Source organism: Suricata suricatta, chromosome 17, assembly GCF_006229205.1.
Source record: "Suricata suricatta isolate VVHF042 chromosome 17, meerkat_22Aug2017_6uvM2_HiC, whole genome shotgun sequence".
Classification (NCBI taxonomy): Eukaryota; Metazoa; Chordata; class Mammalia; order Carnivora; family Herpestidae; genus Suricata; species Suricata suricatta.
Window position 1 is genome coordinate 37,351,423 of NC_043716.1, and position 22,219 is coordinate 37,373,641.

General features: G+C 58.5%; 1 protein-coding gene across 8 annotated transcripts in view; it reads left to right on the forward strand.

The window, feature by feature from the left end:
- Window positions 1–15,583, forward strand: part of RARA (retinoic acid receptor alpha) — a 43,419-nt gene extending 27,836 nt beyond the window's left edge. For 6 of the 8 annotated variants that reach the window (XM_029928605.1, XM_029928606.1, XM_029928603.1 and 3 more), the window contains 7 exons: window positions 7,109–7,257; window positions 8,724–8,865; window positions 10,851–11,011; window positions 11,252–11,428; window positions 12,793–12,997; window positions 14,069–14,227; window positions 14,825–15,583. In XM_029928605.1, coding sequence (XP_029784465.1) covers window positions 7,109–7,257; window positions 8,724–8,865; window positions 10,851–11,011; window positions 11,252–11,428; window positions 12,793–12,997; window positions 14,069–14,227; window positions 14,825–15,042 — 1,211 coding nt within the window. In that variant the 3' untranslated portion in view covers window positions 15,043–15,583. Of the gene's footprint in view, window positions 1–1,104; window positions 1,890–2,751; window positions 2,939–7,108; window positions 7,258–8,723; window positions 8,866–10,850; window positions 11,012–11,251; window positions 11,429–12,792; window positions 12,998–14,068; window positions 14,228–14,824 lie in introns of those variants that run through there. The other 2 variants (XM_029928609.1, XM_029928608.1) reach the window with 2 other exon arrangements.
- Window positions 15,584–22,219: the final 6,636 nt, after the last annotated feature.

Sequence of the window (22,219 nt, forward strand, 5' to 3'; positions counted from 1 at the left end):
GGTCAGTGGGAGTAACAGGATACCTTCTCCTCTAGGGGGATCCCCCTCCTTCACACCTACCTACCTAACCTAGACCTTTTTTCGACTGAAACTGGCATCCCAAGGGCTTCTGGGAGGAAGTGGTCAGCTGGAAGGCACCAGCCCCTCTTATCTCTCCAGGGCTGGACTGCGCGGTGGGGGGCCAATCCTGGTTCCGCGGCTGGGAGACACCTTGGGCGGGGCTTTGCTCGCCGGAAGCACGCAGAGCGCGGGGAGGAGAGCCCCTTCTGCAAGCGTTTGTGCCAAAGCAGACGCGCTGCCGCGTCGGGTTCCGGCGGGCGGGCGGCGGCCGGAATCACACATGATGTCACAGACAATGACACAAGCCGGGTGTCTCATCCCGACACTACGCCTGGGCTGCACAATGTCACACCCGGGACACCCGGCGCACGCTGCACACCGCCTTCGTGGCGCTAACACTTGGCCACGCGCGCCCTGGCCCTTCGCCTCCTGCGGCCACTCTCCGCGGCTCCAGGGACGCTGGCCTGGCCCGAGCGGGCCGGGGGCCGGCGGGCGAGCCCCGCTGGCGGGCTGGCAAGCGGGTGATGTCACGGGCAGCGGTGGGTGGGTCACCCGGAGGTGAGGCGCCGCCAGGCGAGTTCAGCGAGAGTTCAGCCGCATTGCATTAGGCAAATGAGGCCGGGCTAGGTGGGGGGTGTGTTAGGGGGAGGACACCGGGACCACCCCCTCCTCCCCGCCCCGTCACCTCTCCCCCACCAGCGCCTAGCCGGGGACTGACCGAAACACGGGAGTGGGGGTGGGGGGCTGCTGGGAGCCGGAACTGGGATGGGGTAGACTCCCGCCCCTCTTCCGTTCCTGCCTCAGCGCGCAGCCCCCACCTCTCCGCGTACCCTGCCTTCGTCCATCCTCCGCGTACTCCTCCTCTGTAGCCTTTCCCCAGTCCGTCCCCCATTCTCTCCTCCCCCTTCCCAGGCTCCCCCCACTCGCCCGCAGCAGCCCGCCTCCCCGTCAGTTCCCTGCGCTTCGTTCGTCGGACCCGCCCGGCAAGGGTTAAGTCAGGGGCGGTGCCTGGACGGGACGGGGCGGAGGAAAGGGGGTGGGACCGCCAGGGAGGGGGCGCGCAGGCTCTGGGCTGGGGGCCGCGGCGAGCATCTCGGAGACCCAGCGTCGGCCGGCGGCCCCGGGCCTGGCGGAGGCGGAGCCGCACGGGGTCCCCACCCCCACCCGGAATCCTCGCCCCGGAGAAGCCCCGGGAGCCCCAGTGGGGAAGAGGAAGTGCCCGGCGTTTCCCTCCCGTCCTTTCCCCCCCCTCCCGTCCGTGCCCCGCGCCAATCCCGCCCCCGGCCGGCGCACTTGGGGAGCCACGGTACTCTGCCTAGGACAGCATGCGACTCGAGACGGGAGCCCCCTCGAGGTGGAGCCGCTGAGTTCCCGGGCCTCCGCCGGGCGTTCCCGGGGAGAGCCGAGGCACAACCTCCCTCCCCCCGTCCCCCGGGCCCCGCACACAACTTCCCCTCTGTTCACCTGGGACTGGCAGAGCGACCAGAAGACTTACACGCAGGACTTCGGGCGACGGGCGGCCCGCGGCCCGGGTCGCCAGTCGGGGCGAGGGGGACGTGCCCCTCGCCCCCAGCTGCTCTCCAAGGATGGCGCCACCGGCTGAGTGAGGGAGGCAGCGCGCAGGACTTCCCCGCCCGGACCTCTTGTCTTTGCGGGGAAGATGTACGAGAGTGTGGAAGTGGGGGGACTCACCCCCACCCCCAATCCCCTCCTGGTGGTGGATTTTTATAACCAGAACCGGGCCTGTTTGCTCCCGGAGAAAGGGCTCCCCGCCCCTGGTCCTTACTCCACCCAGCTCCGGACTCCGCTTTGGAATGGCTCAAACCACTGTAGGTACCGGCCTCCCCTCTCCCTTTGTGGGAGCTGGGGCTCGGGGTGGGTGGTGGAGCCTCCACTCCCACCGGGGATGCGGGCCTGGGGCGCGGTGGGGGTCTTGTCTCTATTCTTCACTTTCCCCGTCTCTATTGCTGAAACTCCTGTGCCCTTGCTAGACAATTGAACCCTCCCGAGTAACCCCTGGGTGCTATTTCTGTTACATTAGGGCTGAGGAACTTTAGAGGTTCCTTCCTTCAGGAAACATTTGTTCATCTGTTCTGCTACTTCTTGCAGGGGAAGTGAAGCCTTTTGCCTCCACTTTATATTTCTTCTTGCTAGGAATCCAGTAGCTTCCCGGCAGAGTGGCCCTTTCTCCCACCTGGAGGGTGGGGTAAAGGACCTATCTGTGGGCTTATCTGCTCCAGGAGGTGGGGCCTCCTTCCCAGATCCCACCCGTCAACGCCTAAGGGAGAGCCCCCTCCCGTGCAACAGCTGCTGCCCTCAGCCCTTGCCCTTGTGTCATTAGAGCCCCTGTTGGGGAAGCACTATGTGTCTTTGGTGTTGGCAGTGGGGTGTGGCAAGAAGGGGCAACTTCTCACAGCCGTCTGCCGTCCTAACCAACCCTTACGTTGGGGACAGCACCTGTCCATATGAGGGTTGCCCTGGGCCGGGACACTTGGCTGACATCTTTGAGGTTTCTGTCCCAGGAATGGAAGGGAGAGGCTGCTCTGGTGGAAAGAAGCCCTCCCTCCTAATCCTAAACTGGTTTGTTCTCTGGGAATGAGTTTGTTTTTTGTGGGTCTGGGGCTGCTCTGGAAATGAGGGATGTGTTCCCTGCCAACCCAGCTGTGTCCTTTTGTTACTCTTTTCACTTAGGGATAGGGGCAGGCACTGGGCTGACCCTAAGAGAAGCGCTGAGCCCTGGAGCCCTGGCAGCCCACTCACCTTCCTGCTGTCCTCCGTCTGGGTTTGGGGCTCCTCTTGAAGGGAGGGGCTCTGTGCACCCTCGGGAGCTGTGAGCGCCTGGGGTGCACACCTGGACGTGTTCATACCCAGCTGTGAGGTAGTGTACCTGGGCGGGAGGGGGCCGGTGCTAGAGAGCTATTGTTACCTGGCTCGGGTTTCTTCCCTTTCCCAGCTCAGGGTTCATCTCTTTGCCTGGGAGGAGGGGTGGAGACGGTCTCTGGGGGCCCAGCAGATTGGAGGAGGTTGAAGGGCAGCCCCCAGCCCCTCCGCTCTAGGAAGAGAGACCCGAAATGGAGAGACACCCCACCTGGGTCCCTCCCAGAGCCACCTCTGGGAGCTTTTTCTATTGTCCTGCCCCCTGACTTTTGCCTCTGGGGCCCAAGTGGCTGGGAGGCTGCTGGCTATGGATGGTGGGAGGGGGTGTGTGTGTGAGTGAGTGGTGTGTCGGTTGACTGTGGCCCAAGGGGAGACATAAGAGGTGTGACACCAGTACCCTTTTTCCCCCACTCTCCACAGCTAGAGCAAGGTGTTCCTCCCCAGTGGGATAATAGGGGCACGGCTGTCGCGGTCACCCCCTCCACCACCTTGGCTGCCTGTGCCAGAAGACTAGGGGGAAGCTGGGATCAGAGACCTTGGGTTCTACCCTCATCTCTTCCTTCACCCCATGGGGGCAGCTCAGCTCTCCTTTGACCCCAGATTGGTTGGGGAGGAGGAGCATGTCGTCCCTGCAGGCCTTGGGTTTGGTGAGGCTGGGGATGGAGAAGTGGAGAAGTGGAGGCTGGGGTTAGGTAGAGCTAGAGGTCTGGACCCCCCTGTTCCCATGGTCCATTTGTAGGTGTGTGCATGTGTCATCGGTGGGGGTGCCAGTGGGTTCAGCCCCAAAGCTGTAGTCTGGGAGTTGTTCTAAGGCACAGGTAAGACCTGGAGGCTTCTGGTGGTGACTTGACCCTGTTGTACACGGTGTCACACCACTGTCTTGGGGAGGAACCCCTTGGTGTGTGTGGAGGTCCGGTGGTGAAGGGCCCTCCAGCCAGCTCACCCAAATTCTCCACTGCTTCCTGCCACCTGCAACCCACCATGGGAGGAGAGTGCATGCTGGCTGTGGAAGCAGACCCTTGCAATTTTGCTGGGCCCTGGGGACCTCGCTTCCCTCCCCAGAGACCCTACTTGGGGGGGGGATACTGGAGAATAAGGGGTACTCAGGATGCGGCTCCCCATCTGTCCCCCACCAATCTCACCGCTCACGCCTCCGCCCGCTCCCAGACGTCCAAGAATGTGAAGCACGTGGATGCCCCTGGTGGGGGGAGGGGGAGAGATGCTTATCGGGGCGCAGGGCTAGGGGCCTCCTTCCGCCAGTGCTAAACCCAGAGCCACCCCACCCTCCCCCGAGGGGAGGGAGGGGGTGTTACAGGGGAGGGTCCTGTGCCCCCTCCCCAACTCTCCCCAGGGGCTGCGAGGGGAGCTGCGGTGCAGCGGGCGCCAGCTGGATTGGGAGGGGAACCGCTGGCCGGGGGCCCGGCTGATTTCCTGCTGATCTCCTCCAGGAAACCGGCCCCTTGTGCGAGCCTGCGAACGGCTCTGGGGCGTGGGGAATCCGGAGCGCTGTGCCTCCTGCCTCCCGGCCCCTGCCCGCCCAGGACGGGGGAGGGGCACCTGGCGGTGCTGGCGGGAGGGGAGCCTGGCTTCCTGGGCCGGTGCCAGCTCTCCGAGGGGCCCTAGGACTTGGAGCCGAGAAGGTGTGGTGCTCGTGCAGCCTTCTCCTGCAGGAAGAGGAGAGATTTGTGGGCTGGGGCCTCTTGGGAGGGGGAGGGGCCAGGCCCTGGCAGTGCTTTCCCCAGAGGTCCGGTGTGCAGACGTCAGGCTTGAGTCCTAACTCCTGCCAAGGCCAGGAGGGTCCCAGAGTACACCCCCACCCCCCACCCCCAGCTTCCCTAGGTTGCTGGTCAGAGACTGGGGAGGTGGAGACTGAGCCAGGGCTCTGGGTTCAAAGGGCACAGTGCAAAACCTCTAAGCTGTTACCTGGGTACAGGTGGGGATGTGCTGGGTGTGGGGGTGCAGAGCATGCTAGAGCTGCAGAGGCAGCCAGCGGCAGTGGGGTGGGCTGCAGGGAGGGCTCTACAGACCTCACCCAGCCCAGACTGTAGCTCCCCTCTCGGCTCATCCTCCCCATCCTGCCAAAAAAAGGATTTTAAAAAGCACATGCTTTTAAGTTCTGTAAACACTCTCTGGACTTTGCCTTAGCTCCAAATTTCTTTGGGCCTTTGCCCCTTTGGTCAGCCTTAGAGCTGTCTGTCCCTCATCATGGTATCCTGTGTGTCTCCGTATGCCCTCCCTCTGCCCCACTCTGTACCCCAAAGCTGCATCTGTCTTTTTTACTCTCCTGTCTGGTCCATTTTAGAGGTGGGACCTTGGAGAGGTGGGCCCAGGGCAAAGAGTGGATGCGGAGGGCCGGGGAGGGGAGAGTGGTGCCCTCATCCTCTGCTTATTGGAAAGCAGGCTGGTCCCCCCATGCCCTCTTGTCCTTGACATCCCCCCACCACCAGTCTGGATTGTCTATTGTTACTTCTTTTACGTCTTGGAAAAAGTTAGCACAACAAAGAGCTCCTTTGTCGCTCACCCCTCTGCCTCCTGGCCTCACCCAGGCCCCCCAACTCCGCCCCCCCCAGCAGCTGTTCTCAGGCCTCTCGCCTGTCTGATTTGCTTGTCTGGTCTCTGGGAGGGTGAGGTGGGGCGGGGGGGAAACCAGGCCAGGGCAGTTCAGTGTTGGGGTGAGAAGCAGAGGGCCAGGGGAGGTCAGTGAAGAGGCTGTGGACTGGTGGCGGTATGGGCACCCACTATTCCTTTACTACAGCCTGGTCTCTGGGCACAGACAGGGGCATGGGACCACAGCAGTGCTGGTCAGCCAGGCTGACCAGGGAAGTGGTGGCCAGGCCCTGCAAAGAGCCAGGAAAGCCCTGCCAAGGTTGTTGGCCTGGTTCCCTGTCATCAGCCGCCTGGCAGCCCCTGGTGTGTCTGCAGGTCAAGGAGGAGGGGGTCATATGCAGCCAGCCCCCAGTGTCCAGCTGCTGCTTTCCTCTGTGCCTGGACTTTGGGGCCTTGTGATTCATGACTGTAAGGTGCTTGGACCAGGAGCTACTCTGAGCTCCTTTGAATTCCAGAACCTTGTGTGCTAGAGTTTGGGATGAGACTAGGTAGGATTCTGGGGTGTGGGAGGAGGCCGGGATCCACCTACTCAGGGAGGCATCCTTGCCCCTCCTTGGCGGACAAGTAGACCCTGCAAAGGCCTCTGGGGGTTGCGGGGTGGCACCTTGGGAATCTGGGATTGCCTTGGGTCACAGCTCTCATCCAGCATAATACACCCCAGCTGCCTGGGCTTTGGTCAAAGACAGCCCCCACCCAGCCCAGCTCTGTTCTGCCTGGGGGCCAGGCACTGGGGAGGATTTGGCTAGTGGGGGCTGCCCCTGTTGGCTTGGGTCCCCCCCACCTCTTGGAGCTGAATAACCAGAAGGAAGGAGGGTAGTAACCCAGACATGGTATTGAGGGCAGACAGACGCAGCATTGATAAGAACAGATGCCCTTTTGTCATGCTGCTTCCCCCCTCGACAGGGGTCACCTAGAGCAGTGGGCTTCCGGCGCCAGAGGGACTCTTCTCCCTGCCTCCAGGGGTCTCCCTGCTTATCTCGGGGGAATCCCCACCTGCTCTGCTCCAACACTGATGACTCCTCTTTGCACACCCTGCTTTGGGTCCCTGGCCAGGGGATTGTTTAGGTGGAGGAGGGGCCGTGGCTGCTGGCTGAGGGGCGGAGGGGGGGGGGAACGGAAGCAGAGGGGGTGGGGGAGTGGCCGCTTTGAATATCCTGTTGACCCCAGTTTCCTCTGCCCCTAGCTTGTGTCCTCTTCCTTCCCTCCTCATCAGGCCTTAACTCCTTCCTAACTTGGGGGTGATGGGGTCAGGGCTTGAAAGCCAGGCTGACTCTGACCCCCAAGTGTAGCCATGTCTGCATACAAATCTGATGGCTTATCCCCTGATCTTTCTGGTTTTGATGGTGGGGTGCTGGGGGAGTAGGCAGGAGTGATGGGGTGCTGGAAGCTTCATTGGCAGCCTCATTCTCCAAGTTTGGCTGAGAAGTCCCAGCTTTCCTGAGATTGTCCCTGCCCCAGAGTGAGAGCCCAGGGGCAGTGGTGAGGGCTGGGAGAGGCAGGGTGGGTACGGTATTAGGGATGGTGACCTGGGTCTCTAACTGCCCCTCCCCTCTTCTCTCTCTAGCCATTGAGACCCAGAGCAGCAGTTCCGAAGAGATAGTGCCCAGTCCTCCCTCGCCGCCCCCCCTCCCCCGTATCTACAAGCCTTGCTTTGTCTGTCAAGACAAATCCTCAGGCTACCACTATGGGGTCAGCGCCTGTGAGGGCTGCAAGGTGAGTTGCGGGGGTCTCTGGGAAGGACAGTCCTGATCAGATAAATGGGCTATCCCCACTGCCTCGTCCTGGAGTATGCTGCATGGTGGGGTGAGGGGGGATGTCTCTGAAACTGCTGCCCTTGGGGCGGCCTGGGTGGCTCAGTTGATTAAGTCTCTGACTTCAGCTCAGGTCATGATCTCACGTTCATGGGTTCGAGCCCCGTGTCCGGCTCTGTGCTGACAGCTCAGAGCCTGGAGCCTGGTTCGGATTCTGTGTCTCTCTCACATCTCTGATCCTCCCCTGATCGTGCCTTCTCTGTCTCTCAAAAATAAATAAAAAAAAAGAAAAAGAAAAAAAAATTATGAGACTGCTGCCCTTGCTTCCTTCTGGGTAGAAGGTGGCAGTCCTGGAGGAGAGGAAGACTGCATTAGAACCTTCCCACAGATGCTCAGGAACCCCCCCCAACCAGAGGTCCCCCCTTTGCCTGAGCCCCTCTCCCTGTCTCCATCCTCTAGCTGGCAGGGCATATGCTCCCTCTGCTGCCACCCAGGTTGCCATAGTGAGCTGGCTGCCAACTGGGTCTTGGCAAGGGATCCAGGAGGCCTGCCCCCAGTGGCCCTGCCTGAACCTCACCATGGCAGCCTGGCATGTTCGGAGCAGGCGCCCTGCCTTGGCCTCCCCTTTACGTGCCCACGCTGTGGGCTCCCAGGGGTCTGACTGGATTTCCCTTTGCCTACGTAGGCCCCAGAGTGCAGGGGTGGCTGCCACCTTCCTGGTGGCCTTGGGCCTGGCTTCTTCCCCTCTCCCTAGTGCCTGAGCCTCTGTATTGGCTCCTTCTCCAGAGATCAGGGCTCAGAAGCTGCACAGCTTTGAAGCTTGAGGCACTGGGCTGCCCCCTCAGCGTAGAGTGTGGGGCAGAGAAGGGCAAAAAGCACAAGGCTTTGGATGTGTGTGTCCGCCTGTCCTGTCTGGTTGTTCCCAGTTTGTCCCTGGTTGCTTGTCTCTGGTCAGCCTGTGTGTAGCCCCTGACCAGCCCAGGTCTGCCTGTGATCACGGACATCTGCCTGGTCGGTGACCATGTGTCTTGCTACCTTACTCCTGATCACATGTGCATCCCACCTCTCCGGCTGGCCTGCGTATGTCCTTGATGGCCTCTTTCCCCTGTGCTCTGAGCCTGAGGCTGTGGGTTCCAGAGCCCTGCCTCCTTCCATCTAGTCCCCCTGCCCCTTTTCCTGACGCCCGAGCAGCCCTGAGGTTCTTCTCGGGAGGGAGGAAGCCAGGTGTGTGGGGGCCACTGCCCACCTGCAGTGTTGAGGCAGGTGCTAGGATTCTTCTGGGGGTGTCCTTTTTGGACTGTTTTCTTCACTTTGTCGGGTGTGCCCCCAAAGGCTTGGGGCAGCAGCTGGCATGGCCCTCAGCCCCACAGGCCTGCACCGCTCCCACCGAGGGTTTGGCTGACCTGACTCCTTTTCCTCCATACCCAGGGCTTCTTCCGGCGCAGCATCCAGAAGAACATGGTGTACACGTGTCACCGGGACAAGAACTGCATCATCAACAAGGTGACCCGGAACCGCTGCCAGTACTGCCGGCTGCAGAAGTGCTTTGAAGTGGGCATGTCCAAGGAGTGTGAGTGCCCGGGTGCCAGGAGCTGGCGCCGCATTAGGCAGGGGCTGACGTGCTCCTGAGAGGCCATGGGACTAGGGACGGGTGGATTGTGTGTGTGGACGGGAGCGCGCATGCCCATGGTGGGATGTGTGGGCTCGTGCTTGAAGACGGTTTGTGTACAGCTGCAGGGACCTGTCTATCTAGCCACCTTGTGTCTGAGTGTGCGCAGCCATTCCCTCTTGCATGTGGGTGGCCGTGTGTGCTCCCACACGCGTGCACTCGTGTGTGCTTCCAGTCCGTGCTTAGCTTTGGGGCGGGGCTCAGGCATACCCAGGGAACTCTGGATCATGCACCTTAGGGGAGGGCTTGCACTGAGGGGTGCTGGCTGGTATTTGTGTGTTGGGGGTGGGGAGGTGCGTGGCTGGCACAGGGAGCCATTGTCTGGTGAAGCCTGGGACCTAGAGTTGGAAAAGAGCACTGGGACTTCTCAGGTCCCGGAGGAATGGGGGTTTCCAGTTTGGGCTCAGCTGAGGCGCAGTGGAGGGAGGGAGGGAGGGCTGGACAGGGAGACCCTCTTGTGTTGAATCATGGGTGTTGCCGTGGTGACTGGTGATTGATGATGTCAGAGATAAATGACGCTGACAGACGCCTCCTTGTCTGCGTGGTCGTTGCCATGGAGCCCGAGCCTTGGGGGATGGGGTGGGGGAGGGGGCTGCGGACCCCCGAGCCCTTTGTGGGGAGGGCAGTGGAAGAGGGAAGTGGGGAGGGCATGTGGGGGGGGGCACAAGGAGCCCCAGATAGGAGCAGAGGGGCCCTGCCAGCAGCCTGTCACCTCCTGCCATGGGAGACGGAGGACGTGTGGTCTGGCACCTAGGAAGTGGCAGCTCTACACTGTGGAGTGGGTGACAGCCTGGGACCCTTCCCTTCAGGGCCCGACACCACCACCTCCCACTGCTTCTGCCACCTTCCACTCCCAGAGCTTTTCAGCGCAGAAGGCCCAGGGTGGGGACCCCCTCTCCCTCCCATCATCAGCTCCCCCTTTCCCTCCCTCCTCCTCCTCTCCGGCTGCTCTGTGCCCCGGAGCTGAGCAGCTGCCATTTCAATAGAATTAAAGCTTCCGAATGATAAACGTCTTGTCACAGCTGCAATTTTCTCTTCCCAAATTATCCCCCCCCACTCTCCCTCTCCCTCTCCCTCCTCTTCCTTGCACTTTATTGAATTTGCAGAATCGACATGAGTGATCTCCAAATTATGCCAGCTCCCCCCACCCCCACCCGCTGCCCCCTCCCCGGGCCCCCCACCCCCACCCTCTCTTCCTCCAGCGTCAGCAGCCGCCACCACTGGCCCTGTGAGTGATTGTGTGTCTGGGATAATCGGCTGGTAACGACCCCATTGCTTCTTTAAAGCCGAGTGGTGTGTGCGGCTCAGCGCCCCTGGTGATTTGTCAGCTCCCCCAGCTAATGGGCCGAGAGATTCTCTCGCCCGGCCCCCACTTTCAGGCTGGGGAGCTGCTCAGAGCCAGCCCCAAGGACCCCTAGGGAGACTGCTGCCAGGGGGGCTGGGGGCCAGCAGAGGCAGGAACCTGTCCTTCCTGGAAGCAGAGGGAGTCGGGGGGCCGGGGAGGCAGAACACAGAGCTGGGAGCATCCGCACACTTGCTTTCAGCCCTGGACACTCACACACCTGGAGTGTGGGCTGGTGTGGCTGTGTGGGAGTACAGGGGACACCGGTTGGGCAGGGGTGTGTGTGCTGTAGTCACGTGCTGGGGCAAGACTTGGTGTGTGGGTGGTGGGCGTGGAGGGGTGGGCCGGGTGCTGACACCTTACCTGCCTGTGCACTCGTATGTGCATGGTCACACGTGCACGCCCGTGTGTGTGCGCTCCCGTGTGCGTGCGCCGGGCCTGCCTGGGTAACTTCCATGGCAGCCAGCAGCTCTGGTGGGAGGAGCTGGGGCAGGGACAGGCTGCCGCCCGCCCCTGCTGTAACCCCAGCCTCTGCCCTCCACAGCTGTGAGGAACGACAGGAACAAGAAGAAGAAGGAGGCGCCCAAGCCCGAGTGCTCCGAGAGCTACACGCTGACACCCGAGGTGGGGGAGCTCATCGAGAAGGTGCGCAAAGCGCACCAGGAAACCTTCCCTGCCCTCTGCCAGCTGGGCAAATACACTACGGTATGGTTTCCCCCGGCCTGGCAGGGTGGGGCACTCCCGGTGCCGCGGGGCCCATGTCACCCCTCCTCACCTGGGCCTGCGCCCCCATGTCCTCCCTTCCCCACTTCTTCCTCCTGCTGCCTCCTGATCCAGGGGCTCTCAGGAAGGGAAGTGGGTGGAGGGTAGGCCTGTGGGGGCAGCGGAGCCAGGCTGAGAAGGGCTACTTGAGGAGAAGGCCCTCACTGTCCCCATCCCTCCCAGAACAACAGCTCAGAGCAACGTGTCTCTCTGGACATTGACCTCTGGGACAAGTTCAGTGAACTCTCCACCAAGTGCATCATTAAGACTGTGGAGTTCGCCAAGCAGCTGCCCGGCTTTACCACCCTCACCATTGCCGACCAGATCACCCTCCTCAAGGCTGCCTGCCTGGACATCCTGGTGAGGGCCTGCCCCCTGCCCACTTGGGCACTGCCCCCAAGTCCTTGGAGAAGGTCCTGTCACTCAAAATAACCGCCCCCAAACACACATCTGGAATCCATCTATCCAAATGCCCACCACCTAGTGTCCACCTTCCATCCCCCCAGTACGTCCAGCTGTCCCCGTAGCCGCTCGGCACCTGGATGTGCCATGCTTCACCGAACCACCTATACATGCATCCATCCACGCCCGCCCCATCTTTCCACTAAACCTTTCACCCCACCAGCCATCTGCCCACGTCTTCAGTCTAATAAAGATTCAGGACCCTGTGTGGCCAGGCCTTGAGCTGGGTGTCAGCATCAGAGATGAACAAAACACCAGCCCCCGTCTTGGGAACCTTCTGTGGGTGGAGGCAGCAGATAGGTAAACAGAGGTTATAACACCGTGCTGAGTGCTGGCTGGAGATGGGGGAGGGCTGTCCCTTCCCTTTTGGGAGTGAGTCAGGGCTGCTGGGCCTCAGGGAAGGTGTCCCGGAGGAGGGGCATCTCGGGTTGTGTCAAAGGGCTCTAACTTGTTGGAGGGCTCTAACTTAGGAACAGGGTATGGAAGGCCCAGGGGGATGTGAGACCAGCTGGGTTTAGGAGACTACAGGGCATTTGGTGGGGCAGAGGGTGGCTGCGCTGAAGGCAGGATGTGTGTGATGGGGACTGTCACAGCAATGGCTGGAAGGACTCTCTTCCTTGTCATCCCTGTTGGGCTCAGCTCACCTGTCCCCTCTTGGCCACTTCCAGGGTAGGGGAACCTGGGAGGTGACAAGGCTTGCAGCTTCCTGGTAGGGGTGGGGTAGGAGGAGCAGAGTGTGGCATCTCTGGGTAGTCTCCTGTCCCCGTGCCCCAGATGCAGGAGTTTCAAACCTGGATCAGCGTTTGAAATGGTTGAAGCTGATACACATTTATGGAATTCTGTTGGGAACCGAGTCCTGGGAATTGTAGACATGAACCTGCTATGGTCCTTGCCTCCTGAAAATTCTAGTTTCCCTCTAAATTCTCTTCATGAATGAAGACCAGGTGATCTAGATCTGCACTGTTTGATACAGTAGCTGCTTGCTGTGTGTGGCTCTTTAAATTTAATTAAGATTAAACTTAGTTCAGTTCCTCAGTGGCACTCACCACATTTCAAGTGCCCAATGGTTACATTGTGGCTGGTGGCTACTGCTTGCACAGTACAGACCTAGGATGTTTCGGTCACTGCAGAAGGTTCTAGAAGGTTGTGTCCGACAGCACTGGTTTGGCCACCTGCCAGATGATCCTGTGGGGGATGCTGGTACTGGAAGTGCTGGAGGGATGGGGGTCAAGTCCCTGAACCCGTGCATCCTCTGCACCCAGATCCTGCGGATCTGCACGCGGTACACACCCGAGCAGGACACAATGACCTTCTCAGATGGGCTGACCCTGAACCGGACCCAGATGCACAATGCCGGCTTCGGCCCACTCACGGACCTGGTTTTCGCCTTCGCCAACCAGCTGCTGCCCCTGGAGATGGATGATGCGGAGACTGGTCTTCTCAGTGCCATCTGTCTCATCTGTGGAGGTGGGCAGGGGGCAGGCCCAGGGTGGTGGGGCAGCCCCCAGAGTCTCTTCCAGGGAGAAGCCCAAGGTCAGATCAGAAAGGGACCTTGGCGGGGCACCTGGGTGGCTCAGTCGGTTAAGCGTCCTGCTTCGGATCAGGTTATGATCTCACCGTTGTGGGTTCGAGCCCCACATCAGGCTCTGTGCTGACAGCTAGCTCAGAGCCTGGAGCCTGCTTCAGCTTCTGTATCTCCCTCTCTCTCTCTGACCCGCCCCTGCTCACACTGTCTCTCTCTGTCTCTCAAAAATAAAAATTAAAAACATTAAAAAATATTAAAAAAAAAAAAAAAGAGAAAGAAAGGGACCTTGGCCTCTGTCAGGCCCCTCTCAGAGAGGCAGACTGAGAACCCAGAGGGGCAGGACTTGGTCGCGGCCATGCAGCAAGGGAGTGGTGGTGGAGACCTGAACTCTGGTTCCCTGGTTGTGGGCGGTGCTCCTTCTGGGGGGCTTAAGAGCGAAGACTCGAAGGTCATACCACTCAGGTTCAAATCCTGGACAGCTTGTGACCTGGAGCAGTTGTTGAACTTCACTGAGCCCCTGTTTCTTTAAAATGGGGCAATAATGGTCTCCACCTCATAAAGTTGATGGGGGGGATTAAGAGGGTAATGAATAAGCACAGTGTGCCTACAGTAAGGCCCAGTAAATGTTGGCTGCTGTTACTATTTTATTGTTAGGAGTTTCGACATACTGTGCTGGTGCCCATAATGATGGGTGGGAGTGAGACCTGGGCATCCTCCCTCTGCCTGAGGAGGCACTGCCCGTGTTCAGGGGGCCCATCCTTATAAATTGGGCTGTCAAGAGAGGGCCCTGGACCAGCCCCACCTCAGTTCTTCTCTGCTCACATTTAAGAGCCTCTTGGGGCTTTTCTCCCAGCACAACGGCCCCATCCCCTGCCCTGTAGGGAGAGGTCCCAGGAGCAGAGATACTTAGCCTGTGGCCTGGGCAAGCGCGCCCTCCCGTGGCCAAGGCTGGGAGCGCGGCTGTGCTCCTTGCTTCTCGGGGCAGCTGCTCAGTGGGGCATCTGCTTCCTCAGACCGGCAGGACCTGGAGCAGCCAGACAGGGTGGACATGCTTCAGGAGCCGCTGCTGGAGGCGCTGAAGGTCTATGTGCGGAAAAGGAGGCCCAGCCGCCCCCACATGTTCCCCAAGATGCTGATGAAGATCACAGACCTGCGAAGCATCAGTGCTAAGGGTGAGGCTCCTGCAGCTGGAAGGATGCCCTGTGTGTCTGCCAGGGCTGGACCCCGACACCTGGCCTGGGACCCACTGTCCGTGCTGAGTCCGGCCCCCCACTTATGAGCCAACACGCCATGTCTTTGGGCCCAGGACGATGCCCCCACTCACTTGGACTTCACCGTGCCCAGGTGACCTGCCTGTGAGCTCTAAGATGGCAGTGTCACCTCTGCGTGGCGGTTGAGGGCATACAGACCATGTGGATGTGTGTCCTTGAACAGGTCGCTTAACAGCTCTGAGCCTCTTTCCCTCAGGATAAGTAATGGTGTTTACAGAATTGTTTTGAGGTGTCAGTAGGCAAATGCATAACACTCAGCCCCTAAGAAAGGGCCCAGCATCAACCCCAGGCAGTCTGACCCCAGAGTCTGAGTTTGGAAACACCGCTGCCCCTAGACCTGGGGGCCTAGGAGAGCTGGCTTATATCAAAGAGCTGAGCCCCGAGCTCAGTCCACAGTGGATGCTGATACTGGTAGTACCGGTCCGCCCACCCCTGCGCCCTCCCTCCCAGAGCTTTGGGGGGCGGGGGGGGCTGACCTCTGCTCCTCCTCTCCCACAGGGGCTGAGCGGGTGATCACGCTGAAGATGGAGATCCCAGGCTCCATGCCACCTCTCATCCAGGAAATGCTGGAGAACTCCGAGGGCCTGGACACTCTGAGTGGACAGCCGGGGGGCGGGGGGCGCGACGGGGGCGGCCTGGCCCCCGCCCCCGGCAGCTGTAGCCCCAGCCTCAGCCCCAGCTCCAACAGAAGCAGCCCGGCCGCCCACTCCCCGTGACCGCCCGTGCCCCATGGACACAGCCCTCACCCCATGCCCTGGCTTTTCTCTGCCTTTCTACCAACCATGCGACCCCCACCAGCCTTGCCCCGCCCCCAGCTGTCCTCCCTTTCCTGGGGGACAGGAGGGAGGAGGCGGCGACTCTTCAGATGGAGGCCCGGGTGCAGATGGACTGGCTGCTCCTGGGCTGATGTCAGGGGCAAGGTCGCGAACTGAGTGAGGACCCCTGGGCCTGGGCCTCAGGACGGAGCCTGGGGGCCTGGTGTTCATCAAGACAGCCCTCTGCCCCCCATGCCACATCTTCATCACCAGCAAATGCCAGGACCTCTCCCATACTCAGAACCCGCAAGCCATTGCCCCCCCGGTTGGGAAACCCCCCCCTGCCTCGGTTGGTGACAGAGGGGGTGGGTCAGGGGTGGGGGGTTCCCCCTGTACATACCCTACCATACCAACCCCCAGGTATTAATTCTCGCTGGTTTTGTTTTTATTTTAATTTTTTTTGTTTTGATTTTTTTAAATAAGAATTTTCATTTTAAGCACATTTATACTGAAGGAATCTGTGCTGTGTATTGGGGGGAGCTGGATCCGGAGCTGGAGGAGGGTGGGTCCTGGGAGAGGGGAGTGGCTCAGAAGGGGCTCTCACTCGCTCTCCATGTCCCTGCACCCTGTAGCCCTCCTCCCCAGCCTTTTCCTCCTCAGTTTTCTCTTTAAAACTGTGAAGTACTAACTTTCCACGGTCTGCCTCCCCTTCTCCCTCTGCCTAACCACTGGGCGTGGACGGTTTCCGGGAGCCCTTAGAAGGAGGGGGCTCCCCAGGAGAGACAAGGCAGGGGCAAAGCAAGGCGGGGGGGTCCTCAGAACATCCCTGTGTGTGTGTCTCAGACCCGTGGCCTTGGCAGAGCTGCCTCCCCCTCAGGGCTCATGTCATCAAAGCCCTCCAGCCCCCCACTGTGAAGGGGCTGGCCAAGGGGTTCAAGCCGCCCCTGTTCCCCAGCCTCACAGCCACCAGCACTGCCCCCAGGGCCCCCAGGCGCACACATGCACACACACACACACACACACACACACACACACACACACACACAGCCAACGAATGGGCGGACACACACTTGGCCTGAGTTCCTCTGTTTCCCTGGCCTGCCCCACCCCCACCCCATACCCACGCCCCCTCCTTGCCCCGCAGGACGGGCCTACAGGGGGTCCCCTCCCCTCACCCCCTGCACCCCCAGGCTGAGGGAGCTGGTTCTGCCCTGCCCTCCTTGCCCCGGGGTTGGGGTCTCATCCCCCCCAGAGCCCGCTGGTGCACCTGTTACTGTTGGACTTTCCACTGAGATCTACTGGATAAAGAATAAAGTTATATTTATTCTACACATGCCTCAGAGTCTCACTGCCTCGCTCTTGGTGTGTGGGCAGGGGCTGGGGGCCAAGCTGCCTTCGGAGCCTGCCTTGCTGTGCTGGGGTCTTTGGTGGAACAAGAAGGCCCTGCCCTTGGGAAGCCCTCTGTCTAGGCGTCTACACAGCACTTGTCAGGATGCTCCAGGATGAAGGTGGGGAGGGCAGAGGAGATGCTGTTTGAGGGGAGAAGCCAGCTCCAGCTCTCTGGGAATCTCAGTCTGAAGGAGAAAGCCAGCTCCTGCCTACAGAGAGTCCTGAACCCTTGGAAGCCAGAGGTTGGGTCTGATGGTCCCCAAGTGGCAGAGGAGCTCTAATTTGCACTTGACCTTCAGAGGTAGCAGTTGACAGGGTCACTTGGGTCAGGAGCTCCTGGAAACCTGATAAGAACACTTAGAAAACCAGTCCATCCATCCCTGTACCTCCAAGAGGTACTGTCCTGCCCTCCCCTGCCTACCCCTAAAGCCTGTAGGTAGGAGGCACAGAGGACCTGAATGCTCCTGGTTGAGAGGACCAAGTGTGGCAGGCCTGTAGGGTCATCGGAGACCGATTTTGTCCACCTTTCACGCTCTACATATCAAAGTCCAGAGAGAGCAGTGCCCTTGCCCAGGATCATAGCGAATTCATGGCAGATGGGGGACCAGTACTCAAGGCTCCCACCTCTCAGCTAGAGGTCTTTCCTGGAATCTTGCCCCCAAAGAAGCTTCGAGCACTGAGGTCTGAGGGTTCCAGGGAGGTGGCCGTGGAGGCTTTGTCTGGGTTGGGTTAGCAGGGCGCCTGGGCAGGAGTTCCTTCCATGGGGGTCTGCCTGCCATTTCCACTTCAGCCACTAGGTGGCAGCAGCTCCTCACTTATCTGGCCATCTGGGCGGTTTGTGCACAGGGAGTCAAGGGTGCTCTTCCTCCAGCAGCTGTTTTCCAACATTTCAGTATGTTGATGCTTGTACATAATTGCATGGCAGATAGGACATTGTCCTATGGTTGCTTGTACTTTTTTCTTCTATAACATTTATTTTTATTTACTTTGAGACAGAAATAGAGAGCAAGCAGGAGAAGGACAGAGGGCGCAGGAGACAGAATCCCAAGCAGGATCCTTGGTCGCTGGGCAGAGCCAGAAGCAGGGCTTGAACTCACTAAGCATGAGATCATGACCTGAGAACGGTTTGACGCTTAACTGAACCACCCAGGTGCCCCTCATTGCTTCTGCTTTTAATTAATAATTGGGATTTTAAAAAATAATAATAATTGGGATTTAAAAGAAGTCAGATGGTTGGAAGCTATTCTGTAGAAGAAGCCTGGTAAACTTTTTTTTTTTAGAGAGAGAGAGGGTGGGCATGAGCGAGGGGCAGAGAAAGATGGGGAGGGGGAGAGAGGGAGAGAGAGAGGATCCCACGCAAGGTCTACACAGTCAACGAGGAGCCTGTGGCAGCTTGAGCTCACCTGATGGAAGGTTGGAGCTCACAAATCGTGAGATCATGACCTGAGTCAAAGTCAGATGCCTATCTGACTGAGCCATCCAGGCACCCCAAGAAGCCCAGGAAACTTAAGGAGTATGAGTGAATGTTGAAATGAAAGCTGCCAATGTATAATAAAACCATGCAAAAAAAAAAAATCCCCAACCACAACCCTAATGTTTTACTTGTGAAACAGAATCAGGTTTTGGGCTCAGGTAGTTATGTAGAGGCTTTTCACAATGTGACCATCCAGTGGGACATTCTAAAGTCATGTGTGCAATTTCTTTTTTCTCTCTCTCTCTCTCTCTTTTTTTAATGTTTTTATTTATTTTTGAGAGAGAGAGAGAGAGAGAGAGAGAGAGAGAGAGAGAGAGAGAGAGAGAGAGACAGCGTGAGCAGGGGAGGGTCAGAGAGAAGGAGTCACAGGATTCGAAGACAGGCTCCAGGCTCTGAGCCAGCAGTCAGCACAGAACCTGACGTGGGGCTTGAACCCACGAACCGTGAGATCATGACCTGAGCCGAAGTCGGATGCTCAACCGACTGAGCCACCCAGGCGCCCCATCCCTCTCTCTCTTAAGTAATCTCTACATTCAACTTGGGACTCCAAGTCACAACCTCAAAGCCACAACCTTGAAGTCAGGGGCACCTGGGTGGCTCGGTTGAGCGTTCAACCTTGGCTCAGGTCATGATCTCAAGGTTCATGAGTTCAAACCCTGCCTTAGGTTCTCTGCTGTCACTGCAGATCTTTCTGCACCTCCACCGCTCTCTCTGTCTCTCCGCTTCCGGCACTTGCACGTGTGTGCAAGCTCTCTCTCGTTCTTTCAAAAATAAATGAACATAAAAATAAATAAATGAACATTAAAAAACAAACCCAAAATCAAGAGTCTCCTGCCCTACTTGAGGCAGCCAGGCGCCCCCACATGTGTTGCAGGAGGGCATCTTGGCACCTCGAGCCCTGCCTACCAAATGCCAACAGATTGCCTTCATCTTGACAACTATAGCAGTGGTCCCACATTCACAAAATGCCCCCTTGGAGTTGTGCCTTTGACACTGTGGCTTGAGGTTGCCCTCAGTGGCTCACAGTTCAACCATGGCACCAGTGACATTTTGGGCCCAGGGATTCTTTGTTGTGAGGGTCTGTCCTGTCCTTATATGTCTGCAGACATTGCCTAATGTCCCCTTGGGGGAAAACTGCTCCCAGTTGAGATCCCTTGCTGTGGGGTCTGATCGGCGCTGACATGTGCTTTGTACTGTCAGGAGAGACTGACCGAAGGTTGGTGATTGGGGTACAAGCTAAGAAAGGCGGTGACTAAGTCTTGGGCCCAGGGAGCACAGGGCATTTAACCAGGCTTGGGGCAAACTTCAGAAGGCTTCCTGGAAGAGGTGTCCCTTCCCAGCTAAAGGGGAAGGGGAAGAGTTAGCCAGCTGGGACACAGAGGTGATAGATAGTTTCATGTGATCAGAAACTGTCACCAACTCTGTGCTTTAACCATTTTGGTTGGAATGCTGGAAGAAGTGAATTGGAGAGGCTGGGATGGGCTCAGGCTAGGGCTGGTTCAGGAGCTGGACTTGCCTGTGAGGGTGATGGGAATGAAGGACTTCAAGCCAGCCAGTGGGCTGTTCGGACTGAATTGCAGGGAGCGGAGCAGAAGCTGTGGGAGGGATTCCAGCCTCTGGTGACAGGGCTGACCCTGGGCAGCCCCTGAAGGGATGAGAGTGGATAAAGGGAGGAAATGCTTTGGCAGTAAAATGGGCGGGACCAGGTGATTGACAGGAAGTGGGGGGTGCTGTAGTAGTGGGTGGAGGTGGCCTGGGTGGATGGAGATACCAGCACTGAGAGGGAAACTAAGGCAGTTCGATTGCATTTGAGGTGCTGGTGACCCCAACTCCCATCCCTCACTCTGCTCCAGCCACGGTTGCCTCCTTGCTGGCCTTAAAAACCCCAGCACTTTCCTGCCTCAGGACCTTTGCACTTTCCAGCCCCTCCACCAGGAAAGCACTTCCCAGAGCCAGCTTCATAGCTTGCTCTTTGCTACATTCTGTTCCGGTGTCACTCCTCAGGGACAGTCACTGTCTGCCCTTACTCTGAGCAAATCCCGGCGGTATATACTACATTCATTATCTACTTTGTAAGACTCTGGAGGGCAGGTTTTGTTCACCAGTGGAGCCCAACATCTGGATCTGCTCTGTTCAATACAGCAGTCACGAGCCATATGTGGTGACTGAGTCTAGAAATGTGGCTGGTCCAAACTGAGATGTGCTCCAAGCATAAAATATCCACCAGATTTCAAAGACTTTGTTAAAAAAAAGAATATAAAATATCTCCTTAATACTTTTTTATACCGATGATGTGTTAAAATAATATTTTGGATATCCTGGGTTAAAGAAAATGTTAAAATTAATTTCATGTGTTTCTTTTTACTTTTTAATGTGGCTAATGGTATATCTGAAATCACACACGTGGCTCACATCGTATTTCTATTGCACGGTGCTGATCTCGGACATTGTCTGGCCTATAGTATGTGCCCAACAAACATGTCTTGAGTGAATACATCTGGAGAACAGCTGCATATCCACATTTGACTTTGTTGGAGATCCAGGCTTTGCACCCCTAACTGATCAACATCAGAGATACGACTGCACACCGTGAACCAGGATAAGTGCTTGGGCCTCTGGGACACCTTTGGTTCCTTAGCAACACACATTTTACTAAGCACCTCCTATGGGGCCATCGTGGAAGAGCGAGTAATGCCATCCAGCAGAAGTGCTCTGCCTGGGAAGTATGGGTGCCTTGGGTCATCTAGCTCTGACTTGGGGGTGGGGGCTGTTAGGGAAAACATCTGTTTATTTCCAAATGAGACCAAAAGGCAGGTAGGTATTAGCTAGGGTGGGGAGGGGGCGCTGCAGAGAGGCTGCTCCAGGCAAAGAAACAGCGTGTTCAAACTGGTCACCGTGTTTGGTAGGAAGAGAACACTCGGTATGATTAGGAAGCCCGTGCAGCCAGGCTGAAGCAGGGCTGGATGGGGCAAGACTTCAGAAGCCTCACGCAGGTGCTGGACTTACCCTGATGACGGGGACCACCCGGGCGGGGGGGGGGGAGACTGAGTAGGAGGACTATTTAGAAAGACCCCTCCAGCGCCTGTGTGCAGTGCAGGCAGGGGAGTCCAGGAAGAGGAGCGCAAGGAAAGGAGGACAAGGAGGGCAGGGCCAGGGACGCAGGAGAAAATCCGGCCGAGCGGGTGGAGGCAGCCTGCTCAGGAGGGTTGGACAAAGCCCAGGGTACAGTCAGATGGTGGCCCCTGGATGTCACTTAGGGTCCGAGGGATCTTAGGCGAGGGAGGAAGACAGATGGGAGCAGAGAAGAGATGGAGGGGGACAAGAGGTGGCCGTGTAGGTGGCTCTTTATGTTCTCCGAGGAGGGAGGAGGGTGGTGGCTACAGTGAAATGCAGGGCCAGCGGCGTGTTTCAGCGTGGCTTTCTTTTGAGGACTGAAGGGACTTAGCCATGTTTAAGGACTGGGGGGAACAGCGGCAGGGTGAAGGGGTGAATCTAGAAGAGTCCTGCCTCTGACCCTACGGCTCACCCCTACTCTACCTCCATCAAAGGGAGGGCTTGGCCACCTGCACAGGCCACAAGTGCAGTGTGGATGGTGTCCACAAGCCCTACCACAGGGGGAGCTGCCCAGTGTGAACGGGCACCTGCTTCCTTCCTCTGTGGGCTCCATCAAGAGGGGAGACCACCTGCAAAGCCCCTGCAGGTAGGGAGGGAGCCACTGTTGCTGCTGCTGGCATTGGGTCCTGACCACCCTCGTGGTACATATCAGATATCTCGCTCCATCTCACACACACCTATGCGGGGCTCACCCAGGGCATACAGATGCCTGCAAACACAAACCCACGAATACACAGAGCTCCCATAGGATGTACACACGGCTCACACATACGCAGGCACACACACAGAGCTCACACAGGGTTTACATGTGCATGTGCACACACAGCTCGTGCCACACCTATATGTACGTATGTGCCCACACACAGGGAGCATACAGAGTCCACGCCTCATTCTGAAGAAGGAGAGGCCCTCGGGATGCTGGTATCACAGTATTTTTTCTGGGCACCACCTGAACCTCCCCTTCCGGCTCTGCTGTGCCTTCCTCTCCTGCACGTTCTTTCAGCCCCAGGTCTCCTTCCCTGCCACCTGGATCAGGGCAGCAAGGACCTGCGGCAGTTCAATCTATGCGCCCCCCTCCACCCAGAGCACCCAGGAAGTGCTGGGGACACTGCAGGGCAGGGTCCCGGGGACAGTTCTCGGGGAAGCACCTGCTGGTCGCCT